At 38.8% G+C, this 16320-nt stretch overlaps 1 protein-coding gene and 1 long non-coding RNA gene across 4 annotated transcripts; one reads left to right on the top strand and one right to left on the bottom strand.

Moving 5' to 3' along the window:
- Positions 1-856: 856 nt before the first annotated feature.
- On the bottom strand, positions 857-15509 carry LOC139962992 (cytosolic beta-glucosidase-like). Of its 2 annotated transcripts, none has more exons than XM_071963448.1 (3): positions 14843-15509; positions 4671-5977; positions 857-3207 (listed from the first exon to the last, which is right to left on the bottom strand). In XM_071963448.1, the coding sequence occupies exons 2-3, from the start codon at positions 5962-5964 to the stop codon at positions 3011-3013; spliced, it is 1491 nt and encodes a 496-aa protein (XP_071819549.1). In that variant the 5' UTR covers positions 5965-5977; positions 14843-15509; the 3' UTR covers positions 857-3010. The 2 variants fall into 2 exon arrangements, with proteins under 2 accessions (XP_071819549.1, XP_071819541.1); XM_071963440.1 differs by lacking the exon at positions 14843-15509 and adding an exon at positions 6263-6407.
- On the top strand, positions 6553-14834 carry LOC139963006 (uncharacterized). 2 transcript variants are annotated; one of them, XR_011791464.1, is made up of 3 exons: positions 6553-7556; positions 8292-8413; positions 9195-14834. It is a non-coding gene; the product is annotated as an uncharacterized lncRNA (long non-coding RNA). The 2 variants fall into 2 exon arrangements; XR_011791465.1 differs by having other exon boundaries at positions 6553-7951.
- Positions 15510-16320: the final 811 nt, after the last annotated feature.

Genomic DNA, 16320 nt, shown 5'->3' with positions numbered 1-16320 from the left:
GCTCTGTACTACAATCGTATGGAACGCGGAACGAATTGGTGTGCAGTGGCATGAAGTTTTGTATCATTTTCACTTATTGAGAGAATCGTAAAACTGTGATCATCATAACCAATATAGTGACTTTGTTGAGGTTATTTCTTTCAAACATTCTGGTCCTGATATCCCACTGGTATGCTAGAATGTCAAAATTAATGGTTAATGGTCACTCATGTTGACAATGAACAGGTTTTTTATAAAAATAAAAAATAAATTATGCCGTGTACCTTGAAAGAATTTCCTCTCTCTGAGACATATTATGGTTATATTTGACACTCCTCGATATCCGGGAATAATTTGTAAGATGAGAATATATAAGATACTACGTCTGACTACTTATTGTTATGCTTAAATCTTAACTGTCTAATAGTATTCATATGGAGAATCTGGACATCTAATAGGCTGAGCATTGAAAAGAGTATCACATCAACAACTATGGTACTAATGCGGTCCTCTGGGTGACGTGCATATATATATATATATATATATATATATATATATATATGTACATATCTATCATATATGAAAATGTTATTTATCATCCAGAAAGTAGGAACAATCTAAGTTAATGTAGCCAATTTACTGTTCTCAGAGGAGTAAATGTATATTCTATTCTATTGCACTTATATGCCCTTGCTCTTACTACTACGCATCAACTCTCGATTGTAGATGATTAGTAATAAACCCAACACAATGAGACCTAGAACTATACCATATTGTTTATGCCATTATAATGTCGTGTAAAGTGGGGCTTTAATAGTGACCTTCCGGACGTATAGAGGCTTTTTTACACAAAATAAATAGACGGAAGAAGTTCCAGTTGAGTATTGATCCAATTTTAGTAAAAGTAAATATCCTGTTGTTGTGACTTGGTCTAAAGATGAGAAGGTGAGAGATAAATATTGACTCCTACATTTTATAGAAAACGAAACTCTGATGTGAGTAAAAAACAAATGGTCAAGTAAACAAACAGACATGGTTGAGCGGTGATAGTTCGTTCTTTAATCGTTCCATTGATTAACACACTAAACTCGTAACTTTCTGAGCCACATAGAACATAGAAAGAAGTGTTCCACTGACGCAGTCGGAATCGAAGTGATGGTCGAAGTGACGGAAGTAGCGGGTCTCAACATCCAGCCGACATTTTATCAAGTTTTTCTAAAGTATAAGCATATGGAGCATTACTAAACAATTTAAAACTTATGATTGGTCACAAGCACATGTCTGTTAACATGACGTACTATATGAGATTTCAGACGGTGTACCGATCTTGCCAAAGTCAAGTCTGATTTTAAAACTTCAAATACTTATATTTTATGGAGGCCGTAAAAATATAGGAAACACTTAAACAAACTAGTGAAAGAATTATTAATGCGTTAAATAATCTTCTGGAAATACATAAGAATATGTTCGTGAGATCATGTCAATCGAATGACTAAATATATAAGTTCACAGGAACCATTTGTTGGATAATCAGCAAACCGGACCTGAAAATCAAGAACGTTTGAAATTGAAAGGGAATGTCAACTATTAGATGACAATATTCTCCTCTTTCCGCTGTCTGTATGATACTATAGCTCAGCATTAAATAACAATGCATAGTTTAAACTTGGATATAGGGGAATAGTAAACACGGGGCTGTAAGTGGTGAGTATTTAAAGCAAACTTTTATACGCCATACCTATCCGACGTTGTGGCGAAATACTAGGTTGGTAACAGGATGGGTATAGGATGGATGGTTAGAGAAACGGCTGGAGAGGTTACACTTACACAAGAGTGTCTGATTCTGCCGCATGCCATTGATCCTGTCATAAAGTTCCTGCCGCTAATTAAAGCATATTATGGAAGCAATTTTAATGATGGACATGTGCGTAAAAGCCTAGTCCTACAACTAAACAGCGTGTTCACCTATCACACATATGTGAGAAGAAAAACTCTATTGTTTTCGTGGAAGTCAAAGGTCAAGGAAACAAGAGGAGGGCAAAAGTCTGAAAACATTTTCAACGCTATAACTCAAACAGTACAAAGTGGTTCGACATCATACTTGAGGTCGAAACGTGGTGAGCAGAAGAACCCATATGTTATCTGTGGGGTCAAATGTCATTTGAGATTAACTGAGGTCATCGTCCAAAAGTCTTGCAAACATATATAGTAACTCAAAAAATGCATGTTAGTTTATCTTCATAATGGCCATGTGGTACACCTCACACCACAAAAGAACCGCTTTTGTTTTTAATTTGTATTGGTTAAAGAACATTTGAGGCAACGATACGTCAAAGTTTCAAAATTCTAGAACTAAATATCTGTACAATGAAGTAACATTGCTTGAATAAAGGCTAGTAACACTTTCAACAAACAATATATCAATAGCGATATATTTATTACTTGGCAAATATTTCCTTCCTTGGATCAACATCACAATCACGAAAACGTCTATTTCAAACCGCTTATCACGTTTGAAACGGTGAAAATGAAACGGTTTGTGTCGCGTGTAGCGTGAAAATAACGTGCGTCTTGATCTTCGTCTATTACATGTTTTAATAAAATCATGCCATTGTCATACTTAAAGGAGATGAAGCAAAACAAAATACCTTAGTAGTCATTAGTTCAACTTTATGTAAATTACGACCAAACAACTATTATCTAAACACATTTTCAATTTTATGTATCTAGATAATAGCTACGATGTGCTATATAACGATGGTTTAATAGTTTGAAAACTATATATGGTTTATCTATGTTCGTAAACTAAAAAAGAAAATACATATCTTCTTCCTTCCACTTTGATGAAAATACAGACATGAATAAATCCTTGTTGATAGATATAAACAACGACCAAAAAAAAAAAACCACTTTGTAAATTTGGATAATACAGTGCGAGTAATTCTACAGTGCGTCCCCTAAAAGGTAAATGAGTCGTTGCTTTGAGAATTTATTAATGATATTCCATAACAGACGTAGTGTGTTGACTTGACTACTCTGGAAACCCATTGTCCTTGACTATTTTGGCGTACACCTTCGCAGATGCTTTTGCTCTTCTTGGCCTTTGTGGGTCGTTGAAGTCAACATGGTGGAGACCAAACCGTTCACGATATCCTTCAGCCCATTCGAAGTTATCCATCAGTGACCAAGCAAAATACCCTCTGACATCGACACCATCGAGCAGACGAGCTATGGGGCAATAACATACAGATGATTAATAATAGGTATATATCATTCAATGTGCTTACAACAATTACAACAAATAGGAAAACATGAGGTTTCGGAACTCTTCACACAATTTGCTCATGATATGACGACTATGATGTCATCACTCCGGAGGTAAATTCATACACCATTCCCCAAAGGCTAAAATGCATGAACTGTATATATGGCTTAACTGAAGTTTGCGACACATGTCAGTGTCATCAATGTGCAAACCGCATCAGGGGCCGTTGAGCTCTTTCAGGATATGACGTTATCACCAAATGGAAGCTCAACTGCTTACACCTAAGGAGACGCTCGCAACAAATTTGGCAAGTTTACGTTTAGCTACCATTGACAATGTGACATTTGACTGACGTTCTACGTTTCTTGTGTATGAAAGGTTTCATTCTTTGACATCTCGCAATGAGCGAAGCAAAAGCAGCTTTGGAATTTATGTAATTGACGCTACGAAGTTAACACTCACCGAGGCTCAACATCCCATACCCCAGTCCTACGCCCACCAAGGTTGAAGTTCATATACTTGATATTGTTTAGGAGTTCGTGGGACAGATAAACATCCATACACACACATTCAAGTTGGACCTAACCCCAGAAATGGAGTCTGCGTGGCATGTTATCGTGGTATCCTCTACTCTTACTACCACAAACGCGCTGACCAGGTATCAGTTCAATGCCACGTGGGGTGTGAGGTGGGCAGCAATTATGATACCATTTTTGCAAATAAACATTAATAAATCCTCGGCACATATCATGTACCGATGAGATGAGCTGACTGCCAGCTTACATGTGCACGAAGGTTTCGGAAGTCTCGAAGACTGGGGATGAGATATCAATATGGTCACGTGCATGGGTAAAAACGTTTTTGTCATGTATAAAGACAGACATGCTCGATAACCCTGTTAGTTCTTTAATCGTTCCATTGCTTTACACACTAAACTCGTCACTTTCTGAGCCACATAGAACATATATAAGGAAGAGCTCCACTAGCTTATACCATAATGATTGATGACAGTGGATGATCGTGATGATAGTGGCTCGGCCTATCATTGTACCTGTAGATTTCCATATCATAGCATATTGAAACCCAACCCTTCCGTCTGATCGCCCGCACTTATATTGACATTTAACCAAAGAACATCTAAAATACTGCAAATAACCTTCAATCATCATTATTCCACACCATCTGAGATATGCTCTTTCCATAAGGTCTTTTTTCGACGCTTAGCATTTCGAGCTGATGTACATTACTGGTATTGTGTTATGATATCTGTTCACATCTTTCCAGCTGTTCAAAATGGCGGACGTGCATAGTCAACTGTATGAACTACTTCATTACTTGATATTATGTGGTGATAGTTTTCAACTATTTTTGACAAATTATGAATTTAGAATAGACTTTAGGTGGAAGGCATGTAGAGCCATTTTACCTTTAAGCATCTCGTTAATGTGAGCTTTATAGTATTTAATCCTATCTTCATCTTCCAAGTTCATAGGACCATCTTCGTCAGAAAACCCATTCTCTGTAATGTAGATCTTGACATTTCCATAATTCTTCTTTATCCAATTCAGTAGCTTTCGGAAGCCCCATGGCGCAGAGTACAACCACTCTGAACATGCGCGTGGAAAACTCGGATCGAAGGACTCCTCAGCGTCAAAGTCCGCATAAATATCTGGTAAGAGGAGGGACTGTGGATCAACCTCTCGATTACTCACTAAACGAGTGCTGTAATAGTTGAGGGCAAAGAAGTCGGCTGAGTTTTTCAACAGCTCTCGTTCTTCCTCAGTAAAAGGTGGTAAGCGAGAACACAGAAGCCCCGCCTGACTACTTTTCTTGGCAATAGTTTCCCTTACAGACTTTGGTGTATCTCCGTCAACGAAGATAGGTTGGGCGAGACCTCCTAACTCAAACTGCCGAAACCTCTCAGCAGCTGCCTCGTCTGCGTCAGAATCTGTCTTTGGCTGCGACCAGAAACTATTAAACGCAATGGACACCTGGCCTTCCTGGGTTGAACGGTACTTCATGTCATATGTGCGATATGCCATTGCGTGGCCTTTCAGCATAATGCTGACTGCACGATAAGTACCCGACCCAACGTGGGTCCATCCAGGAGGAAATTTGCCGAAATCATATCCATATACGGCGAACACTTTAGGTTCGTTGATTGTGATCCAAAGCTTTACCTTACTTCCAAATTCTTTGAAGCAGAAATCTGCATACTGATTGAAGTACACCGCCATTAGCTCATTATGCCACCCTCCTAAATCATCGAGAGCTTTTGGGAGATCAAAATGATGTATGGTGACCATGGGTTGGATGTTCGCTGCTGCTAACGCATCCAGCAGTTTATGGTAATAGCTTACTCCAGCTTGGTTTACGTCGGTAACGAACCCCGACGGAAGAATCCTCGGCCAAGATAAGGACAATCGATAATGACTGACACCAAGATCCTTCAACAACTTCACATCATCATCTATCTTGTGGTAGCTGTCACAAGCAACGTCGCCGGTGTGTCCATTTAATATCTTGTCAGGAATACGACAGAAAGCGTCCCAAGCACCCTCACCTTTACCATCCGCGTCATGACCACCCTCGATCTGATATGCAGCTGTTGCGCATCCCCATGCAAAGTCCGAAGGAAAGGTTCCACTGATAAAAGCGTCTCTTTCGGGGTCTTGAAACTGTTCGTAAACGAATTTCTCCTTGCCAATATCTTTAGCCATGATGGTATTCAAACTATAGAGATTAAAAAGTGAAGGAAAAAGATTGAAGAACGAAATATACTGATGCTACACCTATATAAGGAAGTACGTACAAAGCGCTCTCCGAAGAATTGATTCTGAAGACAAAATATGTGCAGACCGATACATATAACGTATTTTTGTTTAAAAACACTCAAATAAAAAGCATGGGCGTGAAGTTACGGGAGGCAATAAGGATAAAAACCCACTGAAATACGTAATAACCTGCTTGTTACAAATAAATTAATTATTCTGAATTACTGCAAGATTTTTTTCGTACCTGTGAATAAATGTTCCCAAGTAGGTGAAGTCAACTCTTGGTCACACGCTGGTTGATAAGGTAATGGTGAATTAAGTTATAGACAAAGTTGTCCCGTAATAACTTGTGAGCTAACAGAACTTCGCACCCGCGTGATAACGGAGGTTTATAGTTTAAAGTTAATGTATCCATATGTTATCTGCTATATAAACAAACGTGATATGTCTATGTTTACATGTAGTGTGCAGAGTAGATAAGATCAAGTAAACAGGCATGCAACTGTATCAGCTCATATCCATCAATTTAACTGTTTCAAATACAATACGAGAGGTAGTTCGTATACAGACTGACTCTTATCTCTCCTATCCAAACATAGTAGTATATAAATCATTCAAAGAAAACTGCCCGGATCAGTGTGTCATTGTTAGCAACATATTTCACGCCAAAAACCTCGCCATTATTATAGTATATACTATCGAATGAGGACATTAAAGATCTTAACATAATACATTTGTATTCCTAGCGAAAGGTCCACATTGCATATGCCAGAAGAAAAGTCTATAGTCTAAGACACTATTGTAAGGAGACTTAAAAAATTTAATTCCTCACATTTCCCCCAAAAAGAAAGCTTACAAGAATGCTTTTAAATATTCTAAAACTGGTAGGACATGAAAAATTAGTAATATCATAAGTTTAAATAACTAAACACGTTGCAGTAATCAACCAATGAAACGCTGAGACGTACCTTCATAATGTATACCTAAATTATCTGAACTAACATTTCTCCCATTTGTTTTGGTATGAACAATGGTGTAAATGGGAGGGGATTATTTGATTGGGGGGGGGGGTGGGGTAATATTCCACCCCCCAACAATAAATAACGACAATAAGAAGGAAAAAACCTACACTGTTAAAACACTGGGTAAAAAAATTGTTGGGCAAGTACCCTTTCAACTGTGTTGGTCAAATAGTGCCCAATTTATATATAAAAATGATCGAATCGCAGATTAGTTTGTTTACCCATCGAGTTGGTAAACTCCTTGCTCATATTTGTCCACATGTTGGTCTTTTCTGTCATCGTAATCGTATGTTGGGCGAAATTTCGGTTCTTTATACCATACGCTGGGCAAGCATTCGGCTTTACCTTGGCGACGTTTACCAACGTTGGGCAACTTTGAATGCAAAGTGTGCTTGAGCGCGCGTGCACGACGAAGGGTTACATATTCCGTCGAGTTGACAGCCTCAAAAGTCGAAATGGAAGATCTACTCAAGAGCTGGGGGTTGTTTGTTCCCGACATAATTCAGTCTATGAAAGGTAATCATTTCAGTGAAGGGATTGAAGTAATCGGAATAAACTGGGACGATTCTTTCACACAATTTTCATCAACATTTTGTACTCCTATGCTAGGCCCAGTAGTACAGTAATACTAACGTTAGCGTATAGAGCCTATACAGTAGTGTAGCCTATCACAGTGACAAAAGGATACCTGTATACCGACGTACGTACTATATGTCTAGCCTAGATTACTTAAGCGAGTCCTACTCCTAGGCTAGTTAAGGTTAAGTGTGGAGTTCGAACTTCCAATAACCTTTTATATCCTTTTAATAAGCCTATGGTGATCCGTGGTTGAAATCTTGGGCTTATGTTTACAATGTGTATCGTTTTTATTATGATACAGTGGCAATCTACAGTAGCTTCAGCATATTACGGTAATTTCTTAGTGTTTATTGTAGATAATATAGAAACTAGGTCAAATGACAATAAATTAAGTCAGCAGAGGTCAAACAATGACCTTTAACCATATTACCTCAGGAACAACCAGGTTGATGATGTTAAGTATGTTCTGTATATTTCCCATATTGAATACAGGATCACTATCTTTCTTTGAATGGGAGGGGAGTCTCCCAGCTACTTACCTACCATATTGTTTCTAACCTGATGACTATTGAATTTGGTATTTACTTCCCGATAGACTATTATATTACAACAACCATTGAGTTTGAGGTTTTTATGCTTTGCTAAATTTGGCATTTTGGTTTTCACTTGCAGAGGAGAAGGACAACCTGTCATTGCTCATGTTACCACTTATTTTTGGGACCAGGAGCTAGGCCAAAACTGGAGGACGATCAGCGGCAACAGATCATGCTTCATCATTTATTGAATTAAAAAGGGTATGTCTAAATGCATTATTCATATCAGCTGCTGACTTTGCTTGTAATCAGCTAGGGTTTGAATCTCGTAATCCAAGAATCAGTGGTTCAAATCCCGGCTACATTGTGTCCTTAGGCAAGGCACTCTATCTTGATGGCCTCACTCCACTCAGGTGAAAATGTGAACTTGTGAGGAACCTGAGCAAAACCCTGTGTGGATTACAAAGACTGCAGCAACTTACTCTTTAGGATTGTTGGAGATTTGTGACAGGCTCCACTGATCTGTAAAACCCTTTAAGCTGTATTTTCATCATTATTGCTATTGTTGTTCTTCTTCTTTTTTTGTTGTTCTTGTTCTTGTCGTTGTCGTTGGTGGTAGTAGTAGTGTTAGTATCAGTAGTATTAGGTGTGGTATTGCTATTGTTGGACATTGGATTGTGCAAAATTCCAAAGTTCAAAACTAGCATGTACCCATTGCGATCTACATTTATATTTCGAATGGGAAGGAGGTGCCAACTAATGCCCTACGACAATCTTCTTGTTCACTTAGATGATCTTAAGTCAGTTAAGTCCCTCCAAACTAATTCTACATATGAATCAGTGGTGTGCTGGTATCATCCTACTGGTTAGACATATCAAAAGGGAGCGTTTCCATTTTTAATTTATACTACAAGTTCAATAACATATTTGTGATATGCATAAAGTAAATGGTTTTGGCTGTAATATAGAACACACCAGAAATAAATCAATTTGAACATGGAATACTAAAAGCTACTTTTCATTGCTTCTGTTGGTTTCACAGGAGCACACCCATTTGCCTTCATACTTACAGGGAATAAGCAGTGAATGAAGATCTCAGCCTTTCATCCTTGGGTTTTACTCAGACTTCAAGCTGACACCATCACAAGTGTTTGTTACCTTGGAGAGGCACGCAGTGAGCGTGCAGACACTCTCTGAAGGAGTCGACATCTGCTATAAAGCACACTACATATTCAACTTGCAGTACCAGCACCACTGCCGAAATGTTTGGGATTTCATTGAAAGTTGCATATATAAACAATCAGGAATGAAGAATCTTTCCTCCTCCATCCGGTCTTTCAGAGCTTTCATGAAGAATGCTGCCAGTCCTTAAACAGTTTATCACCTGGCTCGGAGCCTTTTTTCCTCGAGGTATCATAATGGGATACATATCCAAAGCCCTAATACCGCTGTTTCAAACTTCGACACAAATTACAAGGTGTCTAGAAATTCATTTTTGAAGCATGCATTTATCATGGAATTGGGTAAAAAAAGTGGATGATACGAGTATATGTAGGTTACATTTGTGTAATGAACGTGCTGAAATGGGCAGTTGCCATGATTTTACGGCTAATTAAGGAACTATTTAGCTACTGTAGCACTTAAGTTAAGATATTTCGCAGAACTAGTCCATAGGAGTTTTTATGTACAACTGAACATCTAGATTTGAACTTACTCTGTAATTGTATTCACTTAAATCAAAATGACAACATTATTAAGGGCACCCATGAAAGGCAGAGCTTCATGCACAATGTGACTGCAAATGTTATTTTGAAACTTACTCTTGATTTGCACCACCAATTAAAATTCTTCCAGCAACTACTGTGTGATGAGCTAGTGTACAATGAACTGACATACTAAAATGCATATCAATTAAATTTTACCTTGAAGTTATTCCTCAATGTATCCTTTTCAGATATAATAGGCCCCTTAGCAGATTTCTCTCAATGCTTCACAGGATTTATTGATTTCCTCCAAAAAGTTTAAATTCTTCATTTCTCTGCGTGACTTACGTGACAAATGTTGAGGGCGATATAATTCGCAATGGGAAAGCAATAATGTTTCGCAGTGGTGACAGAATTTATTTTGGGTTTTCAAAGTTCAGGAACTATAGGCTTCTGCAGGGTTCTCGTTAGTAGCCGGGACCCGGGTCAAATGACCCGCTTACTGCACGTACATGACCCGGCTACTTTGCAAAGATGGCTAGTTATGTAGTAATCATTTTGTGGAAAATGTTTTGCCAATATCATTAGATTGTGGAAGACAATTGTTCAAGTGCAAAAGAAATTGCTGTAAATTTTGTAAATTCAACTTTGTACATGGTTCCACATAATTATTAATTAATTAATGATGAGTTTAAAAGACTCAAAAGGTAATAAGTGATTAGCTATGGTCAGAAAACATAGGTCCTAACATAGATTTAGAGAGGGAGTGAGTCTGACCACAGCAAATTTCCATTTCCTAAACAAGAAAAGACAGCAAGGGCAGTAGTGGGCTGAAGGCAGTAAGCATTTAGGTACAAGAACATTGCTGACAACCTGTTTTGCTTCCTGTTTAATAATAGTATGGAGCTTTGCAGCCCATTTTGATCCACCCTTGCATTGGTTAAATATTAATTTTAACCAGTACACTTTCAGACATGGGTACTCCAGAAATGGAGGGTGTATATGTGCTTTTGATCCACATTACTGAAACTTTTGGGGTTAAACTTAAGTTAAAAGGTTAAAATATTAATGCAAAGTTGGTGTATGATGTACAAGGGGGATTTTAGTTCTCATGGCAAGGAATCACAAAGCCATTGGCATTTTTTCCCATAAAATTTATCCTGTGGGATTCTTAAGAAAATTGAGGCCACAAATGTTAATGTCACTTTAGGGAAGGTTGTTTTCAGATCAAAATGAGTTTCCAAGGAATGTGCGTGAACCTTACATAAATGAAACATATGGCTTCATTAATTAATTTATTTCAGTTCATACCCTTGTTTCAAGAATACCTGAATTTAAGACTTCTTATATCAAATTATACTGTTCAGTCAACAATACGTTTCTTCAACCATTATAGTTATATGTCTTGTTCAAGTTCAGTTCATTCAACAATAAGTTTATTCACCCATGAGAGTTATATATGTCTTCTTCAAGGTCAGTGAATAAAGGTGTTCCATGTATTACAAAATACAGTATCTTTCTTTATTTCAAAGGATGTGATGTCTTAGATTTTTTAGAATTCCAACAGTTCTTTTCCATTATTGCCCAACACGATCTAAGAAACCCCCAACAGTTGGAAGTGGTTCAGGATTAACCCAACATTTGGTTGTTGCAAATGCCCAACAAAATCCATGAATTGTCCAACAATTGGGACAAATTTAGTATACACCCAACAGGTGGCTAAATGAACTGCCCAACAGATGGATACATTACTGGTGCCTTAACCCATACGTTGGTTAAATGATTTGCCCAACAAAATGAATGACCCACCCAACAGTTGGGGAAATGGCTAACCTGAACAGTTGGGTAATTCCCCTCCCAACTGTTGAGAATTTATTATACCTATTTGGGTTGGTCAATTTTTGCCCAACTTTTGAGGTTGCTGAATACATGCCCAACGTTGGATAAAAAGTTGGGTAAATTTTGCCCATTATTTTTAACAGTGTAGAACTATCGATAAATGGCGCCATAGTACCTTCTTGCTTCCAAGAAGACTGAAATTCCTGTAAATCTGATTTGCGCTGTTCGATAATATCTGTAGGCTAATTATCTATATGTTTATTGGTTATTCCCAATTGTATTTGTGTATTTGAAAACGTATTTATGCTATCTGCATAACGTGTTGCCAGATTTATGGAGCGAAATACAAATGTATTTAAGTAAGAATTGTCACTGTATAGCCGATCTTTTTATAGCTTGTGTAATGACATTAAAGTATATTGCAGAGTTGTCAGTATTGCAGTAGCATAACCAACCAAATTACCAACCGAAAAAACGGTAAAGCAGCCACCCGGTCTGGGTGGGGTGGGAGGGGTAGAGGGGAGGAGGAGTGCCTCGTGCCCACCTTTATCCCGCCTTTGATAATAATTACGCCGTCCCACGGTATAACAGGTTTTTCAGCTGTGAGCGCTAAGGGTATCGCACCACAAAGTGCACGTCCGCCTGCGAGGTTCAGGTTAACCACTGTAGCTCTAAAGTGAACAAAATAAACTACTGATGGTCTTAAAATTGCCACTACAATCTCGATCGGCCTTTCGGGGTCAGATCCTCCTTGTCATAGGCGCAGATCCTGGCGGGACAGCGGGACGCGTCCCCACCAACTTTATCAGTACTGGGGACATGATATACCGTGTCCCCATCAATTTGTCTTGACCAAACGCTGCATTTCAAATTCCCCAGTATTGACCTTTGGCGCAGTTTGCTCTAGCATTGTGCAAATGACATGCAGCAGTTATCATTTTATTATATTTATACACAGTTGTTAAATATTGGACGGAAATTGCATTTGCGGCAGTCTATAATTGTTTTCTGGGAGAGGACCACAGACCCATCGTAAGTCTCCAGGCTCTTCCAGAGCCCCTGCAGATTGCCAATCGCACACGACAGAGGAGCAGACATTCTATGGTGATACGACTATATAGCCGGGCAGATTCGCCCAAAAAAAAACTTTGGCGCACGATCCTTTGCCTATTTTGCACATTATCTATGGAATGCACTCCCCAATGACATCAGGGCAGCTCCATCATTAAATGTTTCAAAGGCACTCCTCAAAACTCACCTTTTCGAAAGTATTATTCATTTTAAACCTCCAGTCATATTGTTTGTGTTGCCATCTTTTGATTGTTGTTTATTAAAAAAAATTCTATTTGTATTTTGGTAGTCTTATTGTTACTAATTTTCGGCTGTAATAGTTTAGTATTTTAGTTTTATTGTATGCTCTCATATTTTATTGTCATATTTTTAATTTCTGAATTTTATTGCTTTAATAATTATTGTTAGGATACATATTTTTGTAATTTTTAGGATGCAATATTTTTAGGCTATAATATTTTTAAGCTGTAATAATTTTAAGTTGTAATATTATATGCGATTTTGTGAAGTGCTTTGGGATCATTCTTTGATGTAAAGCGCTATATAAGAATAAATTAGTATTATTATTATTAAAAGTCTACTTGGATTATTTGTCCCCTGATTTTTTCTGCAGACTCCCATGTATTCCCAAAACTAAATTTCTAAGCCATTAGGTGTAAAATTTAAGGAGGTTTGGGAGCATCATTTGGACTGGGAAGTGTTATTTCCGGCGATCTGGGAGGTATATTTGCCAAAAAAATCTCTTGTACGCTACGCGCGAACCCATGGTCGCGCTCCGCTTAGATAGTTTCAGAGAACAGAAACGCGTCCCCACCATTATCCAAGACTGATCTGCGTCCGTGCTCCTTGTGTTCTCAAATATGAACAAGATCATCGATTTGTATTACCCGGTGGTTATAAGAGATGCTCTTCGCCTCAGACCGCGAAACAGACACCGTGATCGCGATCTGTGTCCCAGCGCGCTTTGAAACAAGTAAGTGTGCTCTGGAACGGAGTGAAAGTAAATATGGCTAAGCCGACGCCACAGCAAGCTGGTAGAACGCCTACAGTAATGATTCATTACGCACAGCGGTGTTATACCCGAGTTCAATCCATCTGATTGAAATAGCCGATCCTGAACCGTGTCCCGAGCTTTACCCGAGCTTTACCCGAGCTTTACCCGAGCTTTACCCGAGCTTTACCCGAGCTTTACCCGAGTTCCATTCGGAGCGCAGGGTAGACTCGGCTAACAGTGAGTTCGTAAGAACGCAGTATAAGATTCCCAAGTTGAATTGACCAAAAAGCCAGACACAGAAAACACTCGATATAGTGATTTAGACATGACATGTACAACGTTGTACAATATATGCAGATCCGACATGTGCACTAAAATTACACTGACTGCGAAAATGCCAGGCAGAGAGTTGTTGTTCATAATGTTGCTGGTATAACTGTCGTTATATAGTTGCATAACATAAGTCATTGATAATACTAAGGCTGTTATTAATTCGACATACTTGGCAGTAAAAATTGGATGAAGATATTATAAATATAGCTAAAGTTAATAAAGTATACTTTCAAGGTCATTTCAATTGGCAAATCAAGTATACTTTGGCTTTGTTCACATTTAAGAACGCAAGGCTAGGGCGATTATTGATATCCGCGAGGAGTCCGCGAGGAGGATTATCAATAAAGAACATGACGCGGTCACATTTACATACTGCGCAGGCGTGAAAAGGTCATCAGCTGTGTACATTTCCCTGTGGTTTGCGGTTGCCACAAGTGTTGTGCTAGTTCGACGTACCACTCCGTACACCACTGCGCCGGAACGTTCAATCATTGCACATAAACAGTATATACTGTATTAGAAATTTCAAACTAGTCCGTACCACTATATACCACAGCACGTTATACTGCTGATGTCGTATTTGAACAACTCCCCGATCCAACATCGAAGGCCTAAAGACCTTGTAAAGTCTATACATAGGCTAATGTAACTTCATTACAGGCTAGGGCCATACGTAATGGTTTAGCATTTTAGTAACTGCCGTAGCAACCGATTCCAAAATCATCCGTTTCGAAATAAACATAAACTTACCGATTTTGGCCTCTTCAAAAACCTGTGAGTTTGGCGAACAATGAATTATAGTTTATTAGATTGAAGTGGACTGTCAGTCAGTTTGCTTTAGTCTCCGACAAACAAAACGAAATGGGTTCACGTACGTCGTTAGGTAGTGTTCAAGGCAACGGTCTGATACTTGAAACACAACGTATAAGTATGCCTCACTGACATGTACACTGTGCCGTATGCCTACTGTAAGTTCCAAAATACCAGCCAAATTTCAACTGGATAGAGCGGAAATCTCGGGTCACCATTGAGTAGCTGAATCAAAAGTGTTCATAGAGTTCTTTTTGCAAGTTTTCGTGGCTTCATTGCCTATTTTATTTCGGTTTTCATATCCTGAGAGAACGAAAGAGCGCAATTACGCGGCACATCGGAAAAGGAGACAAATTACTGAATATACGCGCGAGAGTAATATGAGCCAACGTCAACGGTCATCTATATGTTAGCTATGTTATCCGTAACGCCAAATAAAAAAACTAGGCCTAGAATCATTTTGCTGAAACCGAGAAGCTCGGCCGTTCAGTATGAAAACTATGTTTTTAATTTCATAGACAGAGATTGGGAAGAAAACTTCCGAGTCGATCGAATAACATTTTCATTCCAATTGTGATTCACTTCGGCGAAAGGCCTATATATCCCAAATTGGTCCACATTATTGAGAAGACCGATTTCTGTATGAAGAAGAGCGGCAATGTGGTTCCCTGTGTATATTCACATGTACTCAGGTTGTTGATATGTAAACTAGATCAGAACGGTACTATTATAGCGTCAATCGCTCACATCACATAAGGTGAGTTCCCACCAACCCGGACAAGCCCTGACCCAGCCCTGACCCAGCCCTGACCCAGCCCTGACCCAGCCCTGACCTAGCCCTGAGCCAGCCCTGACACCTCCGCAAAAGCAAGGTCAACCCTCTAACTTTTACGTGGGGGCTAGGGCTGGGTCTGGACTTACTAGCCCTCCGTAAGAAGGTGGATTGAGATTTGCTTGCTCGCAGCAACCCCTAGCTGCTGTATGTAAATAAACTGTGCTTTGAGACGCTGTGGTGGTGAGCGATTGACGCTATTACCGGTCTTTTTCTAGTGTATAAATGCTTCTATGCCTAGATTTTTTATTTGGCGTTACGGATAGGGCCACAGCTAACAAAGGTGGCCGCGTTGACGATGGCTCATATTCCTCTCGTATATTCAGCATGAATTTGTCTCCCAAGACAAATTGCCATTTAGTGTTACGTATAGCCTCATTTTGCCATTTGGTGTATTTGGAGTACACATACCTACAATTTATCTTTCTAAACTTCTCCACGTACACTGTATACTCGGGAAGGTACTTTTCATTGTTGTTGTTGTTTATAGTTCTTCTGTCATTACTTTAAATTAAGACAAAACTGAATGAAAATGAAATGAAATATAACACTTCCTTTATAAGTCAAACAACTATGTAAGCGATAG

Source organism: Apostichopus japonicus, chromosome 3 (assembly GCF_037975245.1).
Source record: "Apostichopus japonicus isolate 1M-3 chromosome 3, ASM3797524v1, whole genome shotgun sequence".
NCBI lineage: Eukaryota > Metazoa > Echinodermata > Holothuroidea > Aspidochirotida > Stichopodidae > Apostichopus > Apostichopus japonicus.
The sequence above is the reverse complement of the archived record's forward strand: the minus strand, read 5'-3'. Positions and strand labels throughout refer to the sequence as shown.

Coding starts and splice junctions, on each gene's coding strand:
- LOC139962992 (XM_071963448.1), bottom strand. CDS start 5,964: ATGGCTAAAGATATTGGCAAGGAGAAATTCGTTTACGAACAGTTTCAA. Junction 3,208..4,670: donor CATTAACGAGATGCTTAAAG/GTAAAATGGCTC, acceptor ATTGCCCCATAG/CTCGTCTGCTCGATGGTGTC.